A 26,400-nucleotide genomic window follows, 5' to 3' on the forward strand; every position below is an offset into this window, starting at 1 on the left:
GATTTGCAGAATGATGAAGTTGCATTTAGAAAATTCAAGCTAATTATCGAGGACATTGTTTCAACAAGCTGATGAAGGACTCACTTGTCTATGCCAGGAAATTTGGAAGACAGCTACTTGGCCATCCAACTGGAGAGATTCATATTTGTACTCATTCTAAACAAGGTTACCTAACAGAATGTTAAAATGATAGAACTGTATCATATACCAGGAAAATTTTACTAAAGATTAACAAGTACATTGACACGAAGCTTCCAGAAGTTCAGATTTGATTCAGAAGATGTGGAATGAGGGATATCATTGCTAATTTCACATGGCTCTTGGCTGAAAGCAGGGAATACCAGAAAGATGTTTATCTGGTTTTTTTTATTGACTATGCCAAGGGATTTGATGTGTGGGTCATAGCAAACTATGGATAACTTTGAAAAGAATAAGAATTCCAGAGCACTTCCGTCGTGCTCCTTTGACACTTGTACATAGATCAAGAGGCAGCTGTGCGAATGGAATAAGGAACAGTGGAACAATACTATACTGCATGATTTAAAATCAGGAAAGGTGTGCATCAGGGTTGTATCCTCTCATCATACTTATTCAGTCTGTACTTTGAGCAAATCATCACTGAAGCTGACATACATCAAGAATAATGTGGCGTCAAGATTGGAGGAAGGCTTCTTAACAACCTACGGAATACAGATGACATAACTTTCCTTGCTGAAAACGAGGACTTGAAGCACTTGCTGATGAAGATAAAGGATTGCAACCTTAGGGAGGGATCACAACTTAATGTAAAGAAGACCCAAATTCTCACAAATGGATCAATAGGCAACATGATAAATGGAGAAAAGGTTGAAGTTTTTGAGGATTTTATCTTGCTTGGATCCATAATCAGTGCTTATGGAAGCAGCAGTCAGGAGCTCAAAAGATTTATTGCATTAGGCAAATCTGCTGCACGAGACTTTTTAGAGTGTTGAAAATCAGGGAAGTGACTTTTAGGACTTAGAAGCACTTGACCCAAGCCATGGTATTTTCCATTGCTTCATTTGCATGTGAAAGTTGGACATTGAATAAGGAAGACAGAAGAAATCAATGCACTTGCACTGTGCTGGAGACGAACATGTAGAATACCCTGGACGACTTAAAGGACAGACTGGTGTCTTGGAAGAAATAAGAGTAGAGGGCTCCTCAGAAGCAAGGATAGTGAGACTTTGGGCATATTGTCAGGAGAGAGCAGTCCGTAGAGAAAGACACCGTCTTTGGTGAGGGAGAGGACGGCCCACAAGGAATTGGATTGACAACTGTAGCCGGAAGAGGGGGCTCACACAGTAGGAAAATTAATTGCTTACTCTTTAATACGAGTCTCGCTTTGGCTTGGGTAGTGAATATCTTACATTTACATGTTATACTTTAAACTGAATTGATTTTCGTCTCTTCAAATCTCAGCGACTCTCTTATTTCTCCTACCCTTTTTTTGCTATGCTGAGAATATGAAGGTAGTATATTTGCCTAGAATCTGAATTTCTTTGGGGACAGGAAAGACCAAATAATTGTTACTTGATTCTTTTATTTTGCATACATAAAAAGCAACCTTACTTTGAGAAACAGGTCTTAAACAAAATTCATGCAAGCAAATTAACTATATGATACTTTATCCTAAAAATATTTGTGTGGATTTGACATATTTCTATGTTTTGTGGAAGTTACATTTCTGAGTCAAATTATTTATGTTTTAAAGATATCTTCTTAGTAGTTAGGGAGTGGCTAAGCACTTTGGCTATTACGTAACTAAAAGGTGTATGGTTCGAAACCATGGGCGAAAGATTTGATAGTCTGGTTCCTTAAAGATAACAAGTTTGGAAACCCTATAGGGCAGTTCTACCTCCTCCAACGCAGGCTTGCTGTGAGTCAGAGTGGACTTGATGACAGTAGGTTGGGGTTTTCTTGTGTGTTGTTTTACAAAGTACAGCTACTTCCGGTTTTTTGTTTCCATTGACATCTTCTTCGAATAACATGATTCACGTACTTTGGAAGTCTCCTTTTCCTAAAGGTGCACTTTGCGGGAATGCCGTTTTTGAATCCTGACGTTTCTTTCTTCTCTTTAGCGCTTTGTGCTATGGAAGTGCTCCCTCTTGCACTCCCGTCTCCACCCCGCCAGTTATCAGAATCGGAAAAAAATCGGATGGAGGATCAAGAGGAAAATACTTTAAGAGAATTGCGGTTGTTTCTCAGGGATGTAACCAAGAGGCTGGCCACAGATAAACGCTTTAACATCTTCAGCAAACCGGTGGATATTGAAGAGGTCTTGTTTCAGTAGTGTGCAAACAGTGAAGTTGAACTGGCTAAAAGAAAAAATATTGACATCTTTTTTTGGAAGGAAAAAAACAAAGGCATGGATGAATATTACCCCTAGCCTATAAAATTATAATCCATGTGATAACTACCGTGTCACCAGCAAACATCTAGTGACTTTTGGATAAAATTAGTGACTGATTTATATTTTTCCTGTTAATTATTCTTGATCCTTATGATCTCTTACTCTTCAGTTTACGAAGAGGATTAAGTTTACTTGATCCATACTAGACTATTTTTATTCCAGGATAAATTCTGCTCACAAAAAAATCTGATATTAACTAATGCCGATATTGGCATTCCTCAAATGACACATAAATCATTAGAAGGGATGCATAAGGTCCCTGGAAATTCTTTGTAGTTCATATTTTGGAAATGCCTGTGACTTAGACACTGTTGAATTGAGCACATCCTATGCGGCTAACATTATTTTTTCCTCCAAGATTTTCTTTGTTCCTGGTGGAAAATTTCTTTCTGTGTGTATTGTTTTGTGTGCTAGTGGGAGCATGATTTATGATAACAAGTAAAGAAATTTTCCATTTGGGAGCTATCATAATTAGTGTAAATGATTTATATTTTAGATTATGATAATTTTTTTTATCCTGGTATAATATAGTGTGTGGATGAACACATTGTAATCTTTACTGGCCTTCTTCTGATAGTTCAGACTCCATGTTTGAACAATGTTGGTGTTTTTTGTTTTGATTTTTTTTCCTTAAATTTGAATTATGAAATGATTCAAAGTTCAGTGTCATGTCCTAGTGGTGAAATATGTGCTTCTGGACTTAAGACGCTTCCTTTGGAACCATTACTTCATGTGTGACTCGGCACAAATGAGCTAGCATTCTGTTTTTCCCTTCCTGGAAAGTCATTATGTATTTTTCCTTTTTGTGGAATAAAGGGACTATCTCTAATTTTATTAATATTTCTGTGCACAATAAATAGTTTCACCCATTTATTTCTTTAAATAATCTTCCAATGTCCAGATTATTCTAATTTTGTAGCATAGGAAATAGGCTCAGTTAGATTGCATAGTTGGCAAATGACATAGCTCCAACTTGGTCTTTTTAAAAACTCAAAGCCCATCCTTAATCCATCCTGTGCTTAGTTCTGACTTTTATACTACATTGCAGTACCGCCCTCCCCTCCCCTCACCTTTTTTCTTTCTTACTGGCATAATAAGCCCTCAGAATCCAAACTCACTGCAATCTAATCATAGCTGACTCTTAGCGACCCTGTAAGACAGAGTAGAACTGTCCCTGTGAGTTTCTGAGATTACAAATCTTTATAGGTGTAAGAAAGCCTCATTTTTCTCAGTTGGAGCTGGCTGGTGGCTTTGAACGACTGCCTTTGTGGTTAATACCCCAATACATAACTTCTGTGCCTCCAGGGCCTCCTTACTGGGATAATATGGTCTGCCCAATTTGCTTTTTTCAGTTGTTAATGGCACTTCTTACTACATATTAATGACACTTATTTTTCCTATAGTGTTTTCAGATAATTTAATTATTTTAAATGCCTTCTGACCTCTGCTCCAAATTGGGTATGTTTGAACTTTCATGCTTTTTAGGGATAATAGCTTACCTCAAGACAACCTCCTATAATTAGAATAAACCAATTTTGCTTTTTCTTTCAAATCAGAAGAGATTGCCAGATTTCAAATGCAATAGAGCACAAGTTTTAGAAATGATGGTAAGGCCATGGAAAAGGAAAGAGAGTATCGGTCAGATGCAACTTTGATATAAGGGTTGAGTCCCCTTCCTCGTTCTTGTTAGGTTCTTTTGTCTCGGGTTCATTCTGCCACTGGTTCTCTGTCTACTCTCACACGCAGGAGTCCTTGGAAGGATTAGAAGGAGAAACAAGATGGCATTTAGAGAACTTAAAACACAAAGCTTATATTCAAAGAATGATTTTGAAGTGTCTACAAACTTTAATAAGTTCCAAAGCCAACAGCAGAGAAGATAAACATTAAGAAAATAAATACTGAATTTTAAAACTAAGCATAGGCACTAACATTTTATGGCCATTGGTAATATATATATAAATATATATTTATAGTGCCTTAGAGTTTATCAAACGTTTTCTACATGTATACAGGGAATACCAGCTGCCAGAGACAAGAGTTTTACTAATATCTTCTGAGCTATTACTTGTTCCATTATAACTCTACTACCATCCCTATACGAAGATTCACTGGCTTTTCAAAAGCTCCTACCAGCCAAAATGTAAAAAGTAAAAATAAAGAAGGGTACACATATTCTCTCCCCTAGTATTTTTGTAAAATCTGAAGAGATTTCTGTTTTATATGCGTGAGTACACATACATGTTAAAAAGTAATGACAGTGCCATCTGAAACTAGTGTCAGTTTCATAGAGCAGGAAGTACTTTTATGTAGAAATTTATCCTGGACCAATATATCCCTATTTATACATTAGTACTTTTATATCAGATCTAATTATGTGATTTGGGATTTGCATTAGGGAAGATTATGTATGTATAATCTTGTATAATGTATGTATAACACACACACACATACATTGCTGGAGCTTTCTTTTTGGTCAAGTGGTAGACACATAGAATCTATTGGTAGAAACAAAAAAAAAGAACCTATTGGTAGATCATTACTTAGTATCATCTCTTTTGGGTTAGCTCCCAGAAAATGAGCACACAGAGCCAGATGTATTTCTCTTTCTTATTTTGTCAGTGTTTCAAGTCCAAGAAATCTTTTACATAGGAATAAATCAATACTTTAATTGGTTCAAAATTGACTCAGAATATCCATCCGTAATGCCTCCAAAGGAGTAGAAACACTTTCCATGAAATGTGATTTGCCATAGAAAACTGAAAGAGAAGGAACAAAATGTGTTAGCAAATTTTAGAGAGCTTCATTAGGAGAGGTTTCTCACGATAGCCATACCCTCTTCTCAAGACGGCCACAGGATGAAAAGCCACAGAAAAAATCTTAGGCAATTGGTTTCAGATTTCCAAATTAGAAATAATTCAGAGCTGATTTAGATATGACTTGGAAATTGAGGCTATTCATGGAAAGTATACCACATACTAACTTTCGTAGAATAAATTGTACTGCAAATATTCTGATTTCTTAGATGTCTACATTTACTTTTAAAATAGCCATGCGTTTATTTTGTGTTTTTACAAATTGAATAGATTGTATGCAAACCCAGAAATAATTTTCATGAAAATATCCCTTTTACTGTAGGTTTCAGATTATCTCGAGGTAATCAAGGAGCCAATGGATTTATCAACAATAATAACTAAAATTGATAAGCATAATTACCTGACAGCTAAGGATTTCCTGAAGGATGTCGACCTCATCTGCAGCAATGCTCTAGAGTACAATCCGGATAAGGACCCTGGAGGTAAGACGGACAGGGCAAGACTGACCTTGATAGTCACTGATAGTTTAAGTACTGAATCATGCTTATGTCTCCATCAGGGATGAGGGCAGCCTTTTTTTCCTCCCACGGGCCATTTGGGTATTGATAACGCCATTTGTGAGCCATACCCTCAAACATGTACTGAAGTCACCCTTGTTGTGATAGCTGGCACCCCTGCTCTGGTGAGGCCTGGGATGTTCGCTGGTATGGATGATTTCGCAGGCCTGCTACATACAGCCCATGGGCCAGATGCTCCCTACCCCTGGTCTAGATAGATCAATGAATTTTAATGGCCCATTATTTATTCAGAAATGTCTTGATGTAGAAATAATTACACATTAGAAATAACATACTTAAGTTAATGGATAATTTTAATCTGAGTATTATGTTTAACATTGAGCATTTCCTTTTTCCATTCATTATTTTATACTGCAATTGAAAAAAACTGTATCCCGGTTATGATAGAAAACTAAATAATTGAGAATTTCATATTGAAATATTTATTTACTTTATCAGCGACACCAATGCTGATAAATACTGGTCAGACTTTTGAATTTGTTGGAACCCATCAGAAGATACTTCTGTATATACAAATACCCACCGTGTGGGAACAGTTCTGTCTTCAATAAGTTGTGTAGGTGTTTTTATGCAATTTTAATATTTTACTCCTGATCCCATTCTGGACATAGTCTCACCTTTTATCTGTACTCTCCAGGACTGCCACTAGGGAAATACCTGAATATGCCACATGAAGAATCAGTCATGCATGGTTTAGACTTGTGTTACGTTATTAGGGGGAAGGTTTAATAAAGTAGAGCTTTGTAAGGGTTTGGATGTTATTTGGAGTGAATATTTTTGTGATTGGGCATTTTAAGCACTTAGAAGGTAGGAAGAATGGAATGAGGCTAAAGGTAATTGATAAAGAAACAGCAGCCTTTGTTATTAACTAGGATAGGATTATGTTTGGTTACTTTTTATGGCTAAGACAATGTTCATGTTGTTATCTGTATTCAGACATGGTTACAGAGTGCTCAGGTGATTTATCATAGGCTCAGAAGGGCCACACCATTGATGTTGGTGTTCTGTGAAATTATTTAACATGTGGGTTCCCAAACTTATGTGACCTACTGTCCACTTTTTAGGGGGGGAAGCAAACAAACTCGGCACCCCCCTGGCAGTGAAAAACTTTTGAACTGTAGTCTGTGTTCCAGGATAAAGTGTATGCATCTGTGTTTTTGCAAGTCCTCCCTCCCTCTGCATATCATTCCACTGCCTGCCAAGGGGTGGCAGCCCGGCTTTCAGTTAGGTTGACGCAAGCACACCCAGGCCTAGCTGGTAGTATTGGCCAGCTCCTAGCTGCCAGGGGCCGTTTTCCTCTAGCTCACTTGATTGAGAATTCTCACTGTTCCAACAAGGGTTGTACGAGTGAGGTGGTTGGTTTCTTTCCCCTCCTTAAGTTTTCCCTCCTCTAAAGATCTTTGGAGTATTGCTTGTGCACTGTATTTTCAGCCCATGGTTCTCAACCCAGGCTCCCGATTAGAAAGACCTGGGTTTCTCAATCCCAGGTTCACTCAGGTATAGTAAATCACACATCCTAATTCCAAGTTAAGAGGCAGGACCAATTTTTTTATATTGCTGCTCTGGTATCTAATAGGTCTTAGGCTATTGTATTAGAATGTTCATCTTACGTGGTTTTTGTTTGTTTTTCTTCTGTTTGGCTTCTTAAAGGTATCATCTAGAAAAACTAAGAAGAAAGAAAAGAAAACTAAACTGTAATCCTCTTACCTAGTGTTATCATACACACACATGCATACTATTTTCCCTAAAGTCATAAGTGATTTTTGTAAACTCTTGTTCATGTAATGTTTTGTGAAGCGCTTTCTTAATTAAGAATCATGTTTCTTCATTTTTTTCATCATACAAAAGAACTGTAATTGCTAATATCCTATTATTGGGAATTCTAGTTTTTTTCTTTGTTGGAAAGTTGATGAATATCCTTATAGCATGAATTTTATGTACATTATTGACATTCCTGTCAACAATCTACAAGCTAAAAATTAGATTCTTGTATATGATTGGTCACATTCAGAACACACAAGTTAAATTTCTCTTCTGTCACAACAGTTTTATTGGTACACAACCCACATACACATGTGAAATTTCTTCTGGCTCCTACGTAAATCCTGCCCACACCATCCTCAGGCGAGGAGGATCCATGTAAATGCTCAGGCAACATGATAGCTTTCAAAATGTTGCTTTTTGTTTTCTATGTGGGTGCAAGTTGGTTTTCCTCTGCCCCACTCCCAAATAGCCAAATGTGCTGCAAAACAGAACACCATAAGCTTTCAAATACTCCAGAGAACTTGTCAGAGTACTACAACATTCATGTAATTTCCACTTGCGACACAGCAGACCCTGAGATTGTTTTTCCGATGCATAACAAGGGGTTATGTTGCCAAGGAAAAACAGGCCTCTTGCCTAAAAACTTGAAAAATATCTGAAAAGGGCTAAAATAATGCTTATAAATTAGATCACACTTTTTGCATCTTAAAAGATCAAAAGGTGGAAGTTACAAGTGTCATGCTAACTATAACTGACATAGAGCCATATTCTTTGATTATATAACTGAAATCCACAGTAAAAGAAATACTAGAAACCACTGCTTCATTTTTGAGAGTAATGTTATTACATAATGTGGCCATAATTAATTGCTCGGGGGAAAAGATCAAAATTGATCTTCTCAAGTGGGGTTCTCTTAGCACTGAAATTCATTTTCAATACTAGTATCTAGATTTATTCCAAAATAGAATTAAATTTAAAGTGTAATCTAAGGAATTTAACAAGCAGGAAGGTAGAATAAAGTAGATATGCTTTATAAAGAGCGCATAAAAATCTTAAAACAATAATGATGATAATGAGAACAAGTAGATGTCAACAGTCAGCCTTATGCAACATTTACCATGCCCAAGGCACTGGGCTTAGAGGTTGACATATTTAGGTTGAGACACAGGAAAATGGTCATTTTAATTTCCCCGTCGCTGGGCCAACTATATCTTCTCATTTAAATCTTACAACCATTCCAGAGAGAAGGGCACTAATCTCTATGTTATAAATGAGGAAAGTAAGACTTAGAAGGATTCGCATGATTGAAGTTAAAAGAACTAAAAAGTGGTAGAAGTAGCACTAAAGTCCAGACCTAAACCCAAAGCTCATTTCATACTATGTGGGTTCAGTGTTCGCTCTGTTGTGCAAGGCAAGCTGAGGGTGTGGGGACACACGTACGTCCATATGTTGTTTAAGAGCACTGCGTGCAGGCTGCGCACTGACATAGAACCCCGGTAGTGAAGTCAAATGAAGCTAAAACCCAGGGACAGTACTGTGCCCGTGTTGCAGAATTGCATCCAGGCCGTAGAAGGGGAATCTGTTTCACTCCCCCGAGGTTGCCGGTACCACTGTGGTCAGTTCGGTTCCTGTGCATTCCACCTGGCAATGTCCCATTTACGCTCGCTGTTTATGTTGTAGAAAGAAGCTATTTGCCGTGAGGAAGTCATTACTTTTACAGAATTCTACCTTGCCATCTCCGGCTTCGTTTCTGTCGCTAAGGCGGTATTTTTGAACTACTGCCCCATCATCCTTGTTTCCAATGCTCACATGCCAATCACCAATAATTAACAATGCAGTTTGATTACATGTTTGATCAATTTCAGTCTGAAGAAGTTGGTGATTCTTTAGTCTCTTCATCACTAGCTTTAGTGGCTGGTCCCTGAATTTGAATAATCGTGGTTTTGACTGGACTTCCCTGAAGGCACATGTAGATAATATCCCATCACGAGTAGCACTGTACTTCAAGTTAGGTATTGCAGTGTTCTTTTTGACAATGAATGTGGCACCATTCCTCTTGAGCTTGTCATTCCTGGTGTGTTAAATCATGCGATCTTCCATTTCAGTTCACTTTATGACTAGAGTGTAGACCTTCGTGTGTTCCAGTTCATTTTTCCTGGCTTCCAATTTTCCTAGCTTCGTACTTGATACATTCCATATTCTGATTGTTAGTGTTTCTTTGCAGCTTGTTGCTTCTCATTTTGCGTTGTGCCCTAATAGCAAGTTCAGGTCATGAACGTTATACTCAATCCATGTCATGAAGGCTGGCGTGGTTTCAAGAAGGTGCCCTTTCGTCAGTCATATTTTGAGTGCCTTCCATCCTGAGGGGCTTATCTTCCGGCACTCTGTTTGACCATGTTCTGTTGCTATTTATCAGGATTTTGGTTGCTAATTCTTTAGAGGTGGAACCCCTATGCCTTCTTCCCAGATTGTTGTTCATCTGGTGCTCTGTTGACACCGATGCACCTTGGATGACCCTGCTGGCAGGTGAAATATTGGTGGCATAGCTTCCAACATCACAGCAACATGCAAAGCCATCACAGTAATACCAACTGACAGGCAAGGCAGCAGTGATGCATGCTGTCTAGAGAGGGCAGCACATGACCATAATGTAGTGTCATCTTGCCTGTTAGAAATATGTGCAAAGTATGACTGGAGCACAGAAGACAAGATATTACCCGGAGATAAGCAAGATTGGGAAGGGCCTTTTTTCCAGGCTGAAGCAAGTAGTGTACAAATCCTGGCTGGAAAATTTGTGCTTGTGGAAAATGGATAGGCAATTCTATCGCTCTACCCCACCAATTCACTGTTGCCTGACAACTACTAACCATTTCCTACGAGTGAATCATGATGTTCCGTGCTAGAGAGAGAGAGAGAGAGAGATGAGTAAGGCACAGGTCTGGATTCTGTAAAATGCTTGAAGCCTACTTAGTGAAGAGTCTGGAAGATAAAAACGGTAGGAGGCTTTCTATCCATGTAAGGAGCGTGTGAGGGCTTTCCTTTTCATTCTTTGATGTAAAGGTACTACCTTAGGTGGTTTTGAGGTAGAAAATGGTACGATATTATTTGATTAGTATTTTAAGAGTCTGCTAGTTTGAGTAACATCAGTAGCCTCAACACAGTGGTGAGAAGGCGTTTAGGAGACAAGTTAAGGTTCTCTGTTTTTCTCTGTTGGCAATGGCAGTGGAAGACATCGCATATGGAGGCTTTAGATATGACTGAGCGAGATGAGAATGGCTTTTGGTTTTCATTGGTGTGGTAGGCCGTCAGAGAAGTAAGTAGATGGAAGAACGAGCATTCGTTCGAATACTACATTTAATTTTGGGCATGTTAACAAAGAGCCCTGGGGTGTAGTGGCTTCCACCGTCTGCTGACTGCATAATCACAGATGGGGCTTTCTACTCCCGTGAAGAGTTACAGTCTCAGAAGCTCACAGGGTCAGTTCCACCCTACCCTATGAGTTGGAATGGATTGGATAGCAGTGAGTTTGGTCTTATGTTACTTTCAGATTTCTTAAATAAACTTGGAGAATCTTGAGACCATAAAGCATTAGAAAAAGTAAAATTAGCTGGTGTGTAGCTTCTATTCATGCACTATTATGAAAGCAAGCATTTTAAATCAAGTTTATGAGTCTGAACAACTACATACAAAAGGATACATATATACATACATACATGTGTACTTTTCTGCTTCTAGCTCATTCTTTTTTATATATAATGCATTTTGTAACTTTTATTTATTTTATTTTAAAAATCATTTTATTGGGGGCTCGTACAATTCTTATCAAAATCCATACATACATCCATTATGTGAAGCACATTTGTATATTTGTTGCCATCATCATCCTCAAAACATTTTCTTTCTACCTGAGCCCTTGATACCAGCTCATTTTCCCCCTCTTCCCCCACTCCCCTCCCCCCATGAACCCTTGATAATTTATAAATTATTAGTTTGTCATGCTAGCCCATTCTTACTCTCCTCCCCCTCAGGAAAAGGAGTAAGAACCAGTAATGATTATGGGTATCCCTTTTAATAGTCTCTAAGTCTATGATTCTATACTATGTATAATCTCAGCTAAGGGTGACTGAAAAGAGTTACAATGATAGGCACTTGTCTACTATCAAATAAAAGGTGCTCTTTAGAATACATTGCTTGTTCTTCAGAGCAGTGGAGAATGTTAAGGATCGTTTGTTGTTGTTTTTTCCCCCTTTTATTTTATCTTCATTCTTTTAACCTTTTTAATGGACAGTGAGTGGAATGGGAGAGGAGAAGTGTGCTTATAAAAACAGCAAAGCATAAATGATCATTGACCCTTGACTTCCTGTAGAGGAAGAGATAATGTGCCTTCAACATGGTTTTGCATTTCATCTAACCTCTGTAGAAGCTGGGGTCAGACAGTGAGCTAAAAGTACTGTAGTATTAGTTCACCAGTGTAGCTGCTTCAAAAGATGTTCATTTTATCTTTTATCTGTATCAAGTAAATGTAACTCAAGCTCTCTAAAAAACTCCCTGGCATCAAGTGGATAGTGACTCGTAGTGACCCTGTCTGACAGGGTAGGACTGTTCTTGTGAATTTCCAAGACCAATTCTTATACAGGAGTAGAAAGCCCTGTCTTTCTCCCTCAGAGCTGCCAGTGGTTTTGAACTGCTTACCATCTGGAGCACAGCCCAATGTGTAAACACTGTGCCACCAGGGATCCTAGTAAGAAGTAAATCCCACTTAAAATTTCTAACAGAAAATTAGAATAATTAAGGTACATCCTGCTTTGGAATGTTAATACAGTCATTTATGTGGCTTTCAAATAATATTTTAAGATATAGGGAGCTTTTCCCTTTGGTCACGATGGAGGGCAAAGGACTGGGTTTACACTCTAACATGAAATAAAAACCTTGAACAAAATACATGCAGCAATCATTTCTAAGACATTAATCATAAAGTAGTGAAGGACAATGACCCTAAGAGACGAGGCATAAACAAGCTGAACACTGTTTTCCTGGAGCGTTTCCAGATGGTGGCCCAGGGAGGGGATACCCAAGGGCACCACAGTGGCTAGAGCACTCGGCAGAGTTTTCCAAAGAAGAAACCTGTGCAGCACGAGCACGACAACAGCTGCAGAAGGCCCTCTTCTGGCTTTCAGCAGAGTGCTGAGGACACAACTACTCACAGCCAGAGAAGGTACCAGCAAAGGGCTAACAGCCGTTGAAGCTTCCCGAGAACCTGGAGTTGTGCAGACAGTAGCCTGGAGCTAATACACCAGCAAAGGAGATCGATGGAAGGACGTAAAACACACAGCACATACACACAATCATATACTGTTTAAAAGGAGTAGGATGACTACATGGGGTAATGGAAAACAACTAGCAGTTATACTAGTGAATTGTACTCAGACTACGTGGTATAAGCCTTAAGCTAGTTCATTTAAACCAGAGGTCAGCAAACAATAGCCAGGCGATGACTTGTTCTGTAAATGAAGCTTGTTTTTTTTTGTTTTTGTTTTTAAACTGAATACAAACACATGTTTTTATTTTTTAAAGCTTGTGTATGGCTGTTTTTGTGCTACCATGTCAGAAATGTATACTTGCAACAGAGACCTTCTGGGAGAAACCTCAGATATGTACTCCATCCAGTTAGAGAAAAAATGTGCTGGTCTCTGACCTAAGTACTCCAATTAAAGACAGATTGGGTCACATGCTTAGCGGGTCAGTGTGAGTTGCAATCAACCCACAGTGAATTCTGCCCAACGGCGGATGTACACATTGGTTTTCAAGTGTACTAGGACATTTTCCAATTAGACCATCTTGGGCCCATAAAAGGATTCAAGTTATACAAAAGTAAGTTCTCTGACTACAGAAAGTTATCTGGAAACTTTCCAGAGTGAGAAAACTAAATAGTACACTTCTAATTACCCCTTGGTTCAGGAAAAAGTTAAAAAAATAGTTTCAACTAAATAAAATGAAAACACATCAGAATCTGTGGGCTGTAACTACAGCACACAGGGACGTGCTAGCGCTGGGTGCCCGTGTCAGGAAAGGAGAAAGGACTCACCCCAGCGACCTTGACCCCAGTGGAACAAGCTAGAGGAAAACGGAATCCAAAATAAGCAGGGCACAAAAGGGGGAAAAGAAGGAAGATTTGAATAGAAATCATTGAAATAGAAAACAATATAAAAATGAAAGAAACCAAACTCAGACCAATAGTGGATAAGCTTTTTATTGAACTTTTCATAAAGATGAGGAGGGATAAGCCTCAAATGACCAAAACAGAAATGGGAGAGCTGACTTTATACAGATAATAAGACAATAAGGAAACCGTTAGGAACCGTTTCCCACCATTCCTCTGTCAGTTTTGGTGCTGTAGTGGCTTCTGCATTGTGAGGTGAAAGCTCTGTTGCCAGTATTTTCAATCCCAGCAAGGCCACTTCAGTTGATGCAGCGCTGGAAGCGCTGGAAGAAGGTTAGAGGTCCACATGTGTGCCCATTCCAAAAAATGCTGAGCCAAACGAAATGTGGCGATTGTTGAACAATACCATCAATAAAAAATGCAAGTTAAATTTTGCCGAAGATCTTTCAACAATAGAAGCAGCAGTACTTGACAAGGCACTGCCAGAAATTCAAGCTGGATTCAGAAGAGGACGCAGCATAAGGGATTTCACTGATGCTCTGAGAAGGATGTTGGCTGAAAGCAGAGAATACCAGATGTTGACTTGTATGTTCTTACTATGCAAAAGCATTAGACTCAGTGGCTCATAACAAATTATAGATAGCAATGCAAAGAACGGGCTAGACTCTAAAAATTTTCCCCTAAGTTCAGTAACGTTGCAAGGATGTCTATACTCAGCCTTTCTGTACAACGTATCCAGCCAGTGCCATAAGATAAACTATTATTTATAGTAGCATCAATACAATCAAGGTATATGAGACCTATACAGTGAAAACTGTAAAACATTTATGAGAAAAACACCAGAATAACTGGAGAGATACTGTGATTATGAATCAGCAGATTTGAATCTTGTTAAGATGTCTGTGTTCCTCAAGTTGAACTATGGATTCAACACAATCCAAATCAGAACCCCAGCAGATATTGTACAGGCATGGACAAGCTGATTCTAAAAGTTATTTGAAGAGGTAAAGGGTCTAGAAAGTCCTAAACATTTTTGAAAAATCAAAGCAGAGTTAGAAAACTTATAACCACATTATTTCAAAACCTATTATGGTTAAAATAATCTAGATAATGTGATAATTGGCATAAAGGGAAACTAAGAGGTGGTAGAGTCACTCAATTGTCACCTGGTTTATTCCAACACAAAATGACTCTAGGATTTTTGAGACCCTTTTAAGTCTTCATAGGAGCAGAAAACCTCATAAATTCCTTAGGGTAGATTTGAGCCACTGACCATGTGGTTAGCAGGTACCTCTGACCAGACTGTGCCACCGGGGCTCCTTGTGAAATAAAGACTTGAAATAGACCCCGATGTGCAAGGTCAGTTAATTTTTCATAGATTGCAAAGGTGTTTCAACAGAGGAAGTATAATGTTTTCAACCAACGGTGTTGAGACAACTAGATCTATACCAAATTAAAAAAAAGCGGTTATAAAAGTTCAAAACACATAAATCAGGTTTTTAATCTATCACCAGTGAACAAATAGAAAAGGAGATTAAGGAACAGTTCCACTTATAGTAGCACCAAAAGAATACGTTACCTATGAATAAATTTAACCAGGAAGTGAAATAATGTGTATGCATGGATAAGGTTCGTTATCTTTATTACAGTGATGCTCTATAGTCGTGTTCACAGACACAAACATCAGATTGTGTATTTCCAATGTGTAGTTGTTTTAGCGGAAACCCGGCGGCATAGTCGGGTATGGAGCGAGTTGCCAATCATGGGGTTAGCAGTTTGAATCCACCAGGTGCCCTACTGGAGCAAGATGAGATTTCTACCCCCTTGAAAGTTTTATAAGCTGTTCAAACCTATTCGATGGAACCTAGCAACAACACGGAGTAACACGGAAAAGCAATTTAACATTATAATGTTCATTAAAAAGTACGATTGAAAGAGAGAACGCTGTAAAATTGTGCAGAAGCAAAGTACCAAACTTACTAAACGTACGTCTTGGAAAAATGACTTAGTATAGAGTTCAGTTTTTATATCTATTAAATTAATATATAATGTGCATCTTATAGGATTTTTTTTTACTTCCAGTAGAAAATATGAAAGTTCTAAGTGCTCGAAAATATGTCATTATTACTACATAATGTGCTAATGAAGCTTTTATAAATATACAGATATCAGTGATAGTGGTACAAAACATTCAAACCAATAAATATAGATATGTTGGCTGCTGGTTAAGAAAAAAGATTTATAGGTTCAAAAACCCCCAGGGACAATTCTATTATATCTTTTTTTTTCCTTTTAATCATTTTATGGGAGACTCATACAAGTCTTATCACAATCCACACGTACATCAGTTGTGTAAAGCACATGTGTACATTCATTGCCCTCATCATTCTCAAAACATTTGCTCTCCACTTAAGCCCCTGGCATCAGCTCATTTTCCCCTCATTCCCCACTTCTCTCTCTCATGAACCCTTCATAATTTATCAATATCTTACACTCTCTGACATCTTCCTTTACCCACTTTCTGTTGTCCAAACCCCAGGGAGGAGGTTATATGTAGATCCTTGCAATCGGTTGTCCCTTTCCACCCCACCTTCCTTCCACCCTCCCGGTATTGCCATTCTCAGCACTGGTCCTGAAGGGATCATCTGTCCTGGATTCCCCGTATTTCCAGTTCCTGTCTGTACCAGTGCACATGCTCTGGTCTAGCCAGATTTGTAAGGAAGCATTGGCATCGTGACAGTGGGTGGGGAGGAAGCATTTAGGCACTGGAGAGTTGTATATTCCATCGTTGCTACCCTGCCCCCTGACTGATCTGCTATATCGTACAGCATTGCTCTGAGTTGGGATTTGTTTTGATGGCAGTGAGTTTGGTTTTGCAGTGTTTTAGATGTTATTTCTACTTCAGTAGAATTTCTTTTCCAAAAATGATTTCACGAAGTGCAATGTGTTAAATAATATTTGTAGATTATAAAATGATGGGTTACTTTTAGTCATAAGAAGAATTGTTGATATTCGTTTGCATATATGATAACTATGTAATTATTTTGGTGACATCCCAAAATCAAAATGCCCAAAATTGTTGATTGTTACTTATTTTTCTCCTCTCTCTATTCTCTGATTTTTAAACATCTTCTTTAGTGGTACTCCCATTCACTCATTTTTCATGCAAGAAGTTAGAGATTCTTCTTAAACCTTACCTCCACATTGGCTTTGCGAAGTTGTACCATATAGAAGCCTCCGATGCGTCTCAGATTGGTTACATTCCTCCTTCCCTACCACGCCTCAAGTCCGATCCTTTCTCACAGGTCACAGTGGGGGATGGGGGGAAGGAGCCTCTGGTTTATTAGTGAACCATCCCTTCCATCAAGTCTCCTGTTAACAGGCAGAGTGATTTTTTAAAGTTGTTTGTTAGAATCAGCCCCCCACCAGCTTACTTCTTTTCTACTCATTGCTCTTTGGACATCATGTAAAATCCTTTTCATATGCTCTGGTTCTAGTTTCCCTCTTACTTAGCGTGTTCTAACCACACATGTCTTCTATCTTTTTTGTGAAATTCCCAAATTTTTCTTTTCATGTCACATAGTGTTTCCTGAGTCTGCATTGGTATTTTCCCCACTATTTCAGCGACTCCTCCAATTGTGCTTTAAATCTCAATGTATTAAATGGCATACCTTCTTCAGAGAGCCCTTTCTAGGCTTGCCTAACTAATCTCACTTGGCCCCCTCCTCAATACTCTACATCGCAAAAACTCACTGTCACTGAGTCAATTCTAACTCATAGCCACATTATAGGACCGAGTAGAATTGCCTCTGTGCGTTTCTGAGTCTAAATCTTTTTTTTTTTTTTTTTAACAATTTGTTGGGGCTCATACAATTCTTATCACAGTTCATACATATACATACATCAATTGTATAAAGCACATCTGTACAGTCTTTGCCCTAATCATTTTTTTCTCCTCTTTTCTTTTGAGACTAAATCTTTATGGGAGTAGAAAGCCTCATTTTCTTCCTCAAAAGCAACTGGTAGGTTTGAACCGCCAGCCTGTGATTAGCAACTCCATGAGTAGCCCACTCACTGCTACCAGAGCTTCTTTCAATATCCTACAGGTTTTCATAATCAACGTTTGGTTTCCAAAAGTTTAAATGAAATTATATTTCTTTTGAGGCTTGCTTGCTTGAAAGGCTTAGTACTTTTATATTCTTAAAAGTATAGTTTTTAGAGAATTACCAACTCGATTGAAGAGGTTGTTGTTTTCTAACCCATCATTTAATGGACTTGTGTTTCACCTAGAAATATGTTTTACAATGTCTGTGCCCTTTTTTTTTACGGGATGCTCTTTGTTAACATCGTCTCACGTAGTTATAATTAATGGATGACATCTTTTTTAACAGACAAGATAATTAGGCACAGGGCTTGTACTCTGAAGGACACTGCACATGCCATCATTGCAGCAGAATTAGATCCTGAATTTAATAAACTCTGTGAAGAAATTAAGGAAGCAAGAATAAAAAGAGGTAAGTTTCAGACATGAACTTGCACTTGAAACCTACTGTATTGATTCAGATCAAGAACCACTGAATGGTGTTTCTTTAAGGTTGTCGGTATTATGAAAATAACGTATATGGAGGAGGATTTTGAGGTACAACCTCAGTTTCTGCTACTTATATGCACCATGAGTCCCTAGGTGGTGCAGCTGATTAAGCACCTGATCATTAGTAAAAAGGTCGCTGGTTGAAATCCCCCAGAGGTGTCTCAAGGGACAGTCATACTCTGTACGAGTAAGTGGTCTGGCCGGAGTCATTATCAACTTCACGGCAAATCCATAGCAGCTCGTTCTGTGAAAATCCTAAGGCAGTGCCAACGACAGAAGCAACGCATTTCTTAGTGAGCTGTCTGTTGCAAGAGTGTATTTAAAGATTTGGGTCTATTTTCATATCTGATCGGTTTTCAATTTTCATTAAAACTTGGTACTTAAAAAAAAAAGTTTTTAGGAGTACTGATTTCCTCCCCCATTGAAATTTTATTTTTTGTTCCTATAAACACACAATTAGCAAATGTGGCTTGTTCATTCAATTTGTATCTCTATCCTTGAGGAATTCTCGCTTCAGTAGGACCAAGTGCAATGACAAACAAACCAAGCACCATGTAACCTGTGTACTGGTGTAAAGCACAACGAGGCGCAAAGAGACGACACCTGATGGGGGCACATTTTCACTGGCCTTTGGAAGGTCAATATTGAGAGTGGCAGCGACAAGGGTAGAGTCAGTAGAAACAGTGTATTTAAGGATAAGTCAAAAAAGTATTATTATAAGATCATAGAATTCTTTGATAAGCAAAAATATAAAAGTGTACTGTTTCTTGACCACCTCCTCTTAGGTCTGTACATGTCTGGAGGTGGTGTTTCTGTCTCTCTAACCCGTTCCCGGAAAACGCCGTGCTCTGTGATCGGGACTGTGTCAGAATGTCAGTGTGGGCATCCTCAAGGAACTTACTTATGTTGTGTTCTGTTGAAGGGTTCTTTGTGTTTGGGCAACAAAAAGAAGTTTGAAGGGTTCGGTTCTGGGCTGTTGGATGGATGGAGTACGGTTTCCCAACTAAATTCTTAAGGGACAGCAATTATTTCCCTTGAAGAAGGAGCCAAGTGCGTTGCTGTGTGATTGGAAAAAATCATAGGCACAATGTTCTTGGCCTTTTTTCCTCACCAATGCACTTTTTAATTTTCTCAAAACTGCTCCATAATAAGCCCCATGATCATCCTGTCCTATGAGAAGATCTATCAAGATGACCACTTTGGAATCCCCAACAGTCATCTCCACAGCCTTCTGAGCTGTCTTCCCTTCATTAAATTTCACTAGTCCAACAGATCGCCTAGGAAGTCGGCACTTTTTTATGAAGGCACCTTACAAAGATTGAACGAAGTGTATGAGAGGGTACCCCCAAATTGGAAAAAAGCTCCCCCCTAGGCGGAGCATTTGTCGCACACAGCGCCCACCTACCCACCACCCCTGCTAGGTGAGCATCAAGCAAATCACTCTGAGTTGGTGCACTCAGTGGCGGGTCTGGGAAGGTTCTCTGGTCACAGTGAGCTTTTTCTAGCAGTTTGACTCGAATCTCGTTTTTCGTGATGGCTGATTGAAGAGAACAGCATGCAGTTCGGGAAAAATGCGGCACAAACTGTTGTGATGTTGAACACAGCTTAGAAGGACAGCACGATGGGAAATACTCAAGTATACGAGTGGTTTTCTCATTTCAAAAAAGGTGAAATGTTGATTGATGACAAACCTCATTCTGGACATCCGTCAGTTTCCCGAATGGACAAAAATATCGACTCATAGTGCATTTGAAGTTCATTCCACCAGGTTAATCAAGCTGTCTATTTAGAGGTTCTGAAGATTGTGTACCAGGGTGCGACAAAAAGGCCTGATTTGTGGCAGATGGAGCACTGGTTTTGCCATCGGGACAATGCACCTGCTCTTGCAGCCATCTCAGTGTGCTAGATTTCACAAAAAACAGCATACCTCTTGTCCCATGCACCTTACTCAGTTGACCTCACTCCATGTGAGTTTTTTTTTTTCTGTGAATGAAGAGGGACGTGAAAGGACAGCAATTTGATGACCTAGAAGTGGTGAAGAATAAAACGAGGGCGGTGCTGTGAGCCATTCAAACAGATGAATTTGAAACGTATTTCCAAAAATAGAGTCACAGATTTGACAAATGTATCGAATGTCATGGAGAGTACATAGAAGGTGATAAGGTTGTTTTTTTTTTAATTGAATGCATACTTTGAAAACAAATGAATAATTCCTGCATTTTTGGGGTGCCCCCTCATATAACTGACCAAATTTGTCTTCACTGATTGCAGACATGTTTACACATGTTTTGTTTGGAATAACTGTGCACGTATGGAACCTAGTAGCGAGACCTAGACTTTGCCTCATGTTAATGGCTCAGAGGTGTGAATGAGTAGAGAGTGGTTGGAGATAAGACTCACGAGGTGAGCTGGGGCCAGGACCTCCAGATTATGGAGAAGCCTTTCCTCTCCATCCTGCAGCAGTGCTTTCGTGGTCACCGTAGCACGTGACGTTTTCTTGGGTGCGCGTCTCTCTCTTTGTGCTTGTGCCTTTTTCTATTTTGTCTTTGGAATGTCTTGATCACGGTTCTTCTTGAGTCCTTCAGACCCCATCTTATACATAACAGGTTCCCAATCAATAGCTGAGTGATAGACCAGGGACCTGGGACGTTATTCTGTAGGTCAGTGTTTTCCAAAACATGAGTGCCTACTACATCGGTGCCAAAGCCAAACCAAATTCACCAACAGCAAGTCGATTATAACTTAGAGTGACCCTGTAAGACAGAGTAGAATCGTCCCTGTGGGTTTCCAACCCTATCGGGCTTTACAGGAGTAGAAAGTCTCATTTTTCTCCCATGGAGCAGCTGGTGGCTTTGAACTGCTGACCTTGCAAATGCCTAACCCACTATGCTACCAGGGCTCCCACATCAGTGTAGACCTAGTAAGTGAAATTCTCTAAACATAATAAGGCCGGGGAAGCTCCATTTTACCCAAATGTTTAGGTGTTTATTTGTGTACACTGAAGGGGGAGGCCCACTGCTGCAGTCAGTAGGAGCCACTGCAGGACTCTAAGAAGTGGACTGAATCAGTCCCCTAGCTTTGGCCACCAGGCGGGGAGATGAAAGTCTGGTTAATATGCTAGTGAAAGCAACTTGGGAAACAATTTGGCAGTTCCTGAAAAATTAAACACACATTTACAAGCAACTCCATTCTTAGAACCTAAGAGAAATAAAACACGTACCCACGTGAATGTTAATGGCAGTAACCTTAAACAGACTGGCAATAGCCCAAATGTCTATCAGTATAAACAAAAGATAGTATGCCACATGCTGGTATATTAAAAAGAACATGGCATTGATAAGCGTTACAATAAAGACGAGCTGAAAAAATATGCTAAGTGAGAGAAGCCTTCATAAGACCACGTAGTGGATCATTCTGTTCACTGGAACTGGCCAGAAGAGGCGAATCTGGAGGCGGAATCGATTGGTGCTTTTCTGAGCAGTGTTCTAACGTAACTGTCATGTAATGGCTGCACACCGCTGCTGGCTCAGAAATAACAGACCGTGCTTCAGATGGGTGCTTCTCATGTTATGTAAACCATAAACTAGACCTTGATAAACTTGCTGAGGGCACCCTCACTGTGGTAGTCTCGGGTTTGAATGAGTGCAGTGGGGCTGGAGAGAGGAGAAGGGATTGGAAAGAGACAGGGCTGGGGGCTGAGGGGCATTGCGAAAAGAAGGAAAAGTCCAAAGCACCTGCCAGGCTCCTGAGCGAGTGACGGCGGAGGCGGTAGTTTTAAAAGGAAGATGAGGCACTAACTTGACTATAATCTAGTTTTAGGATGTCCAACTGGAAGTATCAAGTAAACAATTGGACATATGGGTGAGATGTAGATATAGGAGTGATTATAGAAACTGAAGGTAAAAGTGATACTTTGTGGGAGAATGTGTAGTAGTGTAGAGTAAGAAACAGAGACTCCAGAGAGAGCCCTCAAAACAAACATCTGTAGTTAAGAAACTGAAGTGCAAGGATTGCTCTTCTGAAGATCCGTCCAGGAAAACCAAGCCCCTGCAGTTTGGTGGGGCAGGCAACTAGGAAGCAGGTCACGGGAACACCTACTCACACTAAGATGGCAAGAATCATGACTTTGTCACATTATAACTTGTTGTCCCATGGTCATGGTGATGTTAAAATCTTCCCTTTGAGAATGAAAATCAGTAAAAATAGGCCACTATTGAGGATTAAATGTAAACAGGCCCTGCCAATTGTTTTATGATTTTATATCTAGTTTCTTTCCATTTCAAAACAAAAGACACTATTTTTCCCATCAGAATTGCAAACTGTCCAAGTATAATTAATGACTTTAAAACTCTGTTCTGTATTTCAGACTTTTTTTTTAAACCGTGTTGGTTTATGTAGCTAGGAATACTTCAATAGGTATTGCTTATCTTCTGCTTGCAGGCTTATCGGTAACAGCAGAACAAATAAATCCTCATGGTAGCGGCTCTCGGAAGACAGAAACTAGAGTTGAAGAGGCATTTCGGCACAAACAGAGAACTCCCATGGACGCCTGGCACCACTCTGCAAGTAAATGTGCCTGTGAGTATTCAGACCCCGTGGTCGAGGCTGGGGCTGCGGAGCGTCTGCAGATTCGCTCAGCATTGAGCTGACAGACCGCAGTCCCGCTGCTTGCCCAGCACTCTTCTCATCTCTTTTCCTTGCAGACGTGACTCGGAAATGTATGCATTTCAGTAACCCCCATGCCGTATTTTATCCAGCCCTGCTGTACACTGAAAAGAGACCTGGTGGCACAGTCCTTACTTGTTGGGCTGTTAGCCTTAAGGACAGCAGTTACAAACCACTAGCTGCTTTGTGGGAGAAGGACGAGGCTTTCTACTTCCGTAGAGTTAAGGTGTCAGGGCAGTTCGATCCTGCCCTATCTCTAGGCTCTCTAAAAGTTCAAGTAGACTGGATAGCAGTGAGGGCTATTAACGAACCAGGCGTGAAGATCTTCAGCTTTAAATGGAGTTTGGGTTGCAGTAGACTTTACCTCCTCCCTCCCCGCTGCTTTTCTGCTACACAGGGTGTTCTCTTGATGACAGTGGAAATTGGCAGCTCCTGTGAGAATGGTTGATTTTGTAGTAGGAGGTTGATTTTTCTGAGTGAATAACTTACGTTCAATTTTTTAAATCTGCCCTCCCCTCTTTTTATGTCTGGTTTTGTTCAGGCAAGATTTATTTAAATGAGGGGCCAACTCAGTGTTCTATGCTTTCTTCTTTTTTTCGTCATTCATGTTGATCTATAAAATGTCTAAAAGAAAATGCTAACAAGCAGCATCTATCTAATATCTTTCCGTTTAACTGAAGGTAGCTTTCCTTGGAAGAAAGGCTGCTGTGCTTTGGTACACAGGTGATGTATTGCTCCCACTGTCAGTAAAGCTGCCCTGAATAAGTCTGTTCACCTGTGGCATTGAATTTGAATAAATGAGCCATACTCCCTTCCTTTGTAACTTGCCCTCTTTCTGATAAGCGGCATTCATATGTGCGAAAGTTTTCAGGGCTTATTGGAACATTTGCTTTATTAAAACTATTTGTCCTAGAAACCCAAGGGGAGAACAAAACCAGGTTTAAGGTCCCAGATAGACACTTTGAGTAAGTTTCTAACCAACCCTTGGTGAACCACACCATGAAGGAAGCACAAGAATGACCTTAGTTGCAGACCTTACAGGGAACATGGGCCACACCAGAAGTACTCAACGTGGAAACCCAAATGAATGAAGCAGGCTCTACCTCAAAGCTACCTGTAGCCCTTGGACTTAGGCCCGAAGCTCCCTGACGGGAGAGGAAGCAAAAGGTGGCCGCCCAAGACTGGAAAGGATGGCCCTTGGACCTTGGGTGGGACCTCTGGCTTATTGGCCGTCCACCGAAAGGGGACCTAGATCTACCCTATATTTAGTACCTCGATGTTCCCCTTGCCGTAATATGGCAGATATTAATCTGATAGACAAGGATCTGCCCTTGTAAGAATGATACAGCAAGTTTTCCTCTAGTACCAAGCCCCCATGCTCAGTGCAAATGGAACTCGATCAATTAGGAAATCTGTCTGTACATAGCAACATCTCGTGGATTGTAGCTCGCAGTTGCCCTGTAGAGCCGCATAAACTCAGATCAACAGTACTTTGAACTCTCTGACATTGGATAAAATAAAGCTGTTTGTCCCACTTGTTATAAGGAGTTCAGCTTGTTAAGATTAAAAGAACTTGTTCAATATTAGCACTTTTGAAGTGCTCGGCTGCTAACGGAAAAATTGGTGGTTCAACACCCACCAACTGCTTTGAGGGAGACAGTTACAGCAGTCAGCTTCTGTAAGATCCCAGCCTTGGAGACCCTATCAGACACGTCTGCTCGCTCTGCCTCCCAGAGCTGCTGTGAGTCAGTTGACCGATGGGGATGATCTAGAGTCGGCCACATGGTACTAATTTCAACCTTGGAATCTTTTTTTTTTTTTTTTGCAGGCGTGGCATCTGATGCAAATATGTGCTAAATATTGGCTTTAAGCAGTTTAAATTCATTTAAATATTGAACAAGTTCTTTTAATCTACAAATGTGAGTTTGTTCTCTCTTACCAGTAGGTGGCATGTGTGACACATTGTCTGTTTTGCATGAGTTTACTAAACTTTGAATCTAGATCTCCCTCAGGGAGAGATACTTTCCTAGGCCCTAGTTTTCGAGAAAAGCTCAGGGATGCCATAAAAACTCACTCTCAAGACTGCCCTTAAATGGGCTTTTCACACAGAGCACCTCTAAAAGAGGAAGTAGTGTACTAAAGGTCAGTTCCACAAACGTACACTCCGACCACATGTCAGATGCTACGGAGATAGAGCAGTGAATAAAAAAAACCAAAACTGATATCATTGCTCTCCTGGAGTTTATATGACCAATTTCTGTTATTTTAACCCCAATTACATTAACTGTTGGCAATAATACTGTAGTAAGAAAGGGAAATCCAGTTCTTCCTCCCAAAGAAAAAGAACATTTTCCCTGCTTCTAGCCAGAATGGAAACGTCAGACGATCTCTTGCTTCGCGGGGCTGCTGTACTACATGTGGAGTCATTGATGTGCCTCTTCATGACCACCACCCAGCCCTTTTGTTCTAGTGTGGCCTGACTTGGTAAAGAGAAAAAAGTCATTCCTCCCCTTCGTGGTTGGAGGGGAAGGGAGATGGCAGTTTTAGGAGTAACTTGTCAGGCAGTGGAATCCCAACAGCTCTACCTTTTAGCGAGAGAGCAAGGCGAACATTTTTCTTTCATCTTTAGTATGGACTAGGTTCACATTTCCCATATTTAGTGGAATGCTTATGAATGCTCATCTCCTAGCTCCACCAGCTTTTAAACAGTAAACTCATGCAGAAATTTTCTTTTCTATGTTAGATACTCTAATACTGTAAATTCTTTTAAAAATAGAAATGAATAGGGGGGAAATGAAATGATGGTTCCATTGATATTACAATTTCGAAAGGGAACATTTATTTCAATCCAGATTGATTTAGTAGCTTGATGTTTGGAATTGATTTTAGAAACCTTTAAGAGGTAGATGAAATTTCCCCATTTTTTGTAAATACTTTGATGGATTTAAAGATGAAAGAATCAAAGAAGTATTTAAACATTATATACTTGATAGATTGCAAATTCCTATTAGGCAGGTGTGAGTATAACAAACAAATATTGTCATAAAATGATATTCCCTTTTGTATGATGCATAAAGAAATGTCAGGAAATGAATAGAGTGGTTATTTAAACTATGATCTAAGGACTCTGTCCTTAGCGCTCTCCTGTTTACACAGAGAACTCTAGGAGAGCCGGAATGTGCTGGGCTTGCCTTCGTTTTCGGAGCCTGACAGGATTCCCACCTGTGATAAGCTGCCTTCTTACCACTTTCCTGTTGCTCTTTTAGTGGAAGAGCTCTTAAGTTTTCCTTCTTGGACAGATTTCTACTTTATACAGACTCCAGCTTTTGCAGGTTTCACTGTGTGTTCTAAAAAATGTTTTTGCGTGGGAAGCTTCTCGGTTTTGAAACCATATGTTG

At 39.7% G+C, this 26,400-nt stretch overlaps 1 protein-coding gene across 4 annotated transcripts in view; it reads left to right on the plus strand.

Annotated features, from left to right (window-relative positions):
• The window catches only part of ATAD2B (ATPase family AAA domain containing 2B), a 174,105-nt gene that overhangs the window by 136,203 nt on the left and 11,502 nt on the right, over positions 1-26,400 (plus strand). For 2 of the 4 annotated variants that reach the window (XM_075557052.1, XM_075557053.1), the window contains exons 21-24: positions 2,100-2,296; positions 5,567-5,726; positions 18,138-18,260; positions 22,778-22,915. In XM_075557052.1, coding sequence (XP_075413167.1) covers positions 2,100-2,296; positions 5,567-5,726; positions 18,138-18,260; positions 22,778-22,915 — 618 coding nt within the window. The remainder of the gene's footprint in view (positions 1-2,099; positions 2,297-5,566; positions 5,727-18,137; positions 18,261-22,777; positions 22,916-26,400) is intronic. The other 2 variants (XM_075557054.1, XM_075557056.1) reach the window with 1 other exon arrangement.

This window comes from Tenrec ecaudatus, chromosome 8 (assembly GCF_050624435.1).
Source record: "Tenrec ecaudatus isolate mTenEca1 chromosome 8, mTenEca1.hap1, whole genome shotgun sequence".
Classification (NCBI taxonomy): Eukaryota; Metazoa; Chordata; class Mammalia; order Afrosoricida; family Tenrecidae; genus Tenrec; species Tenrec ecaudatus.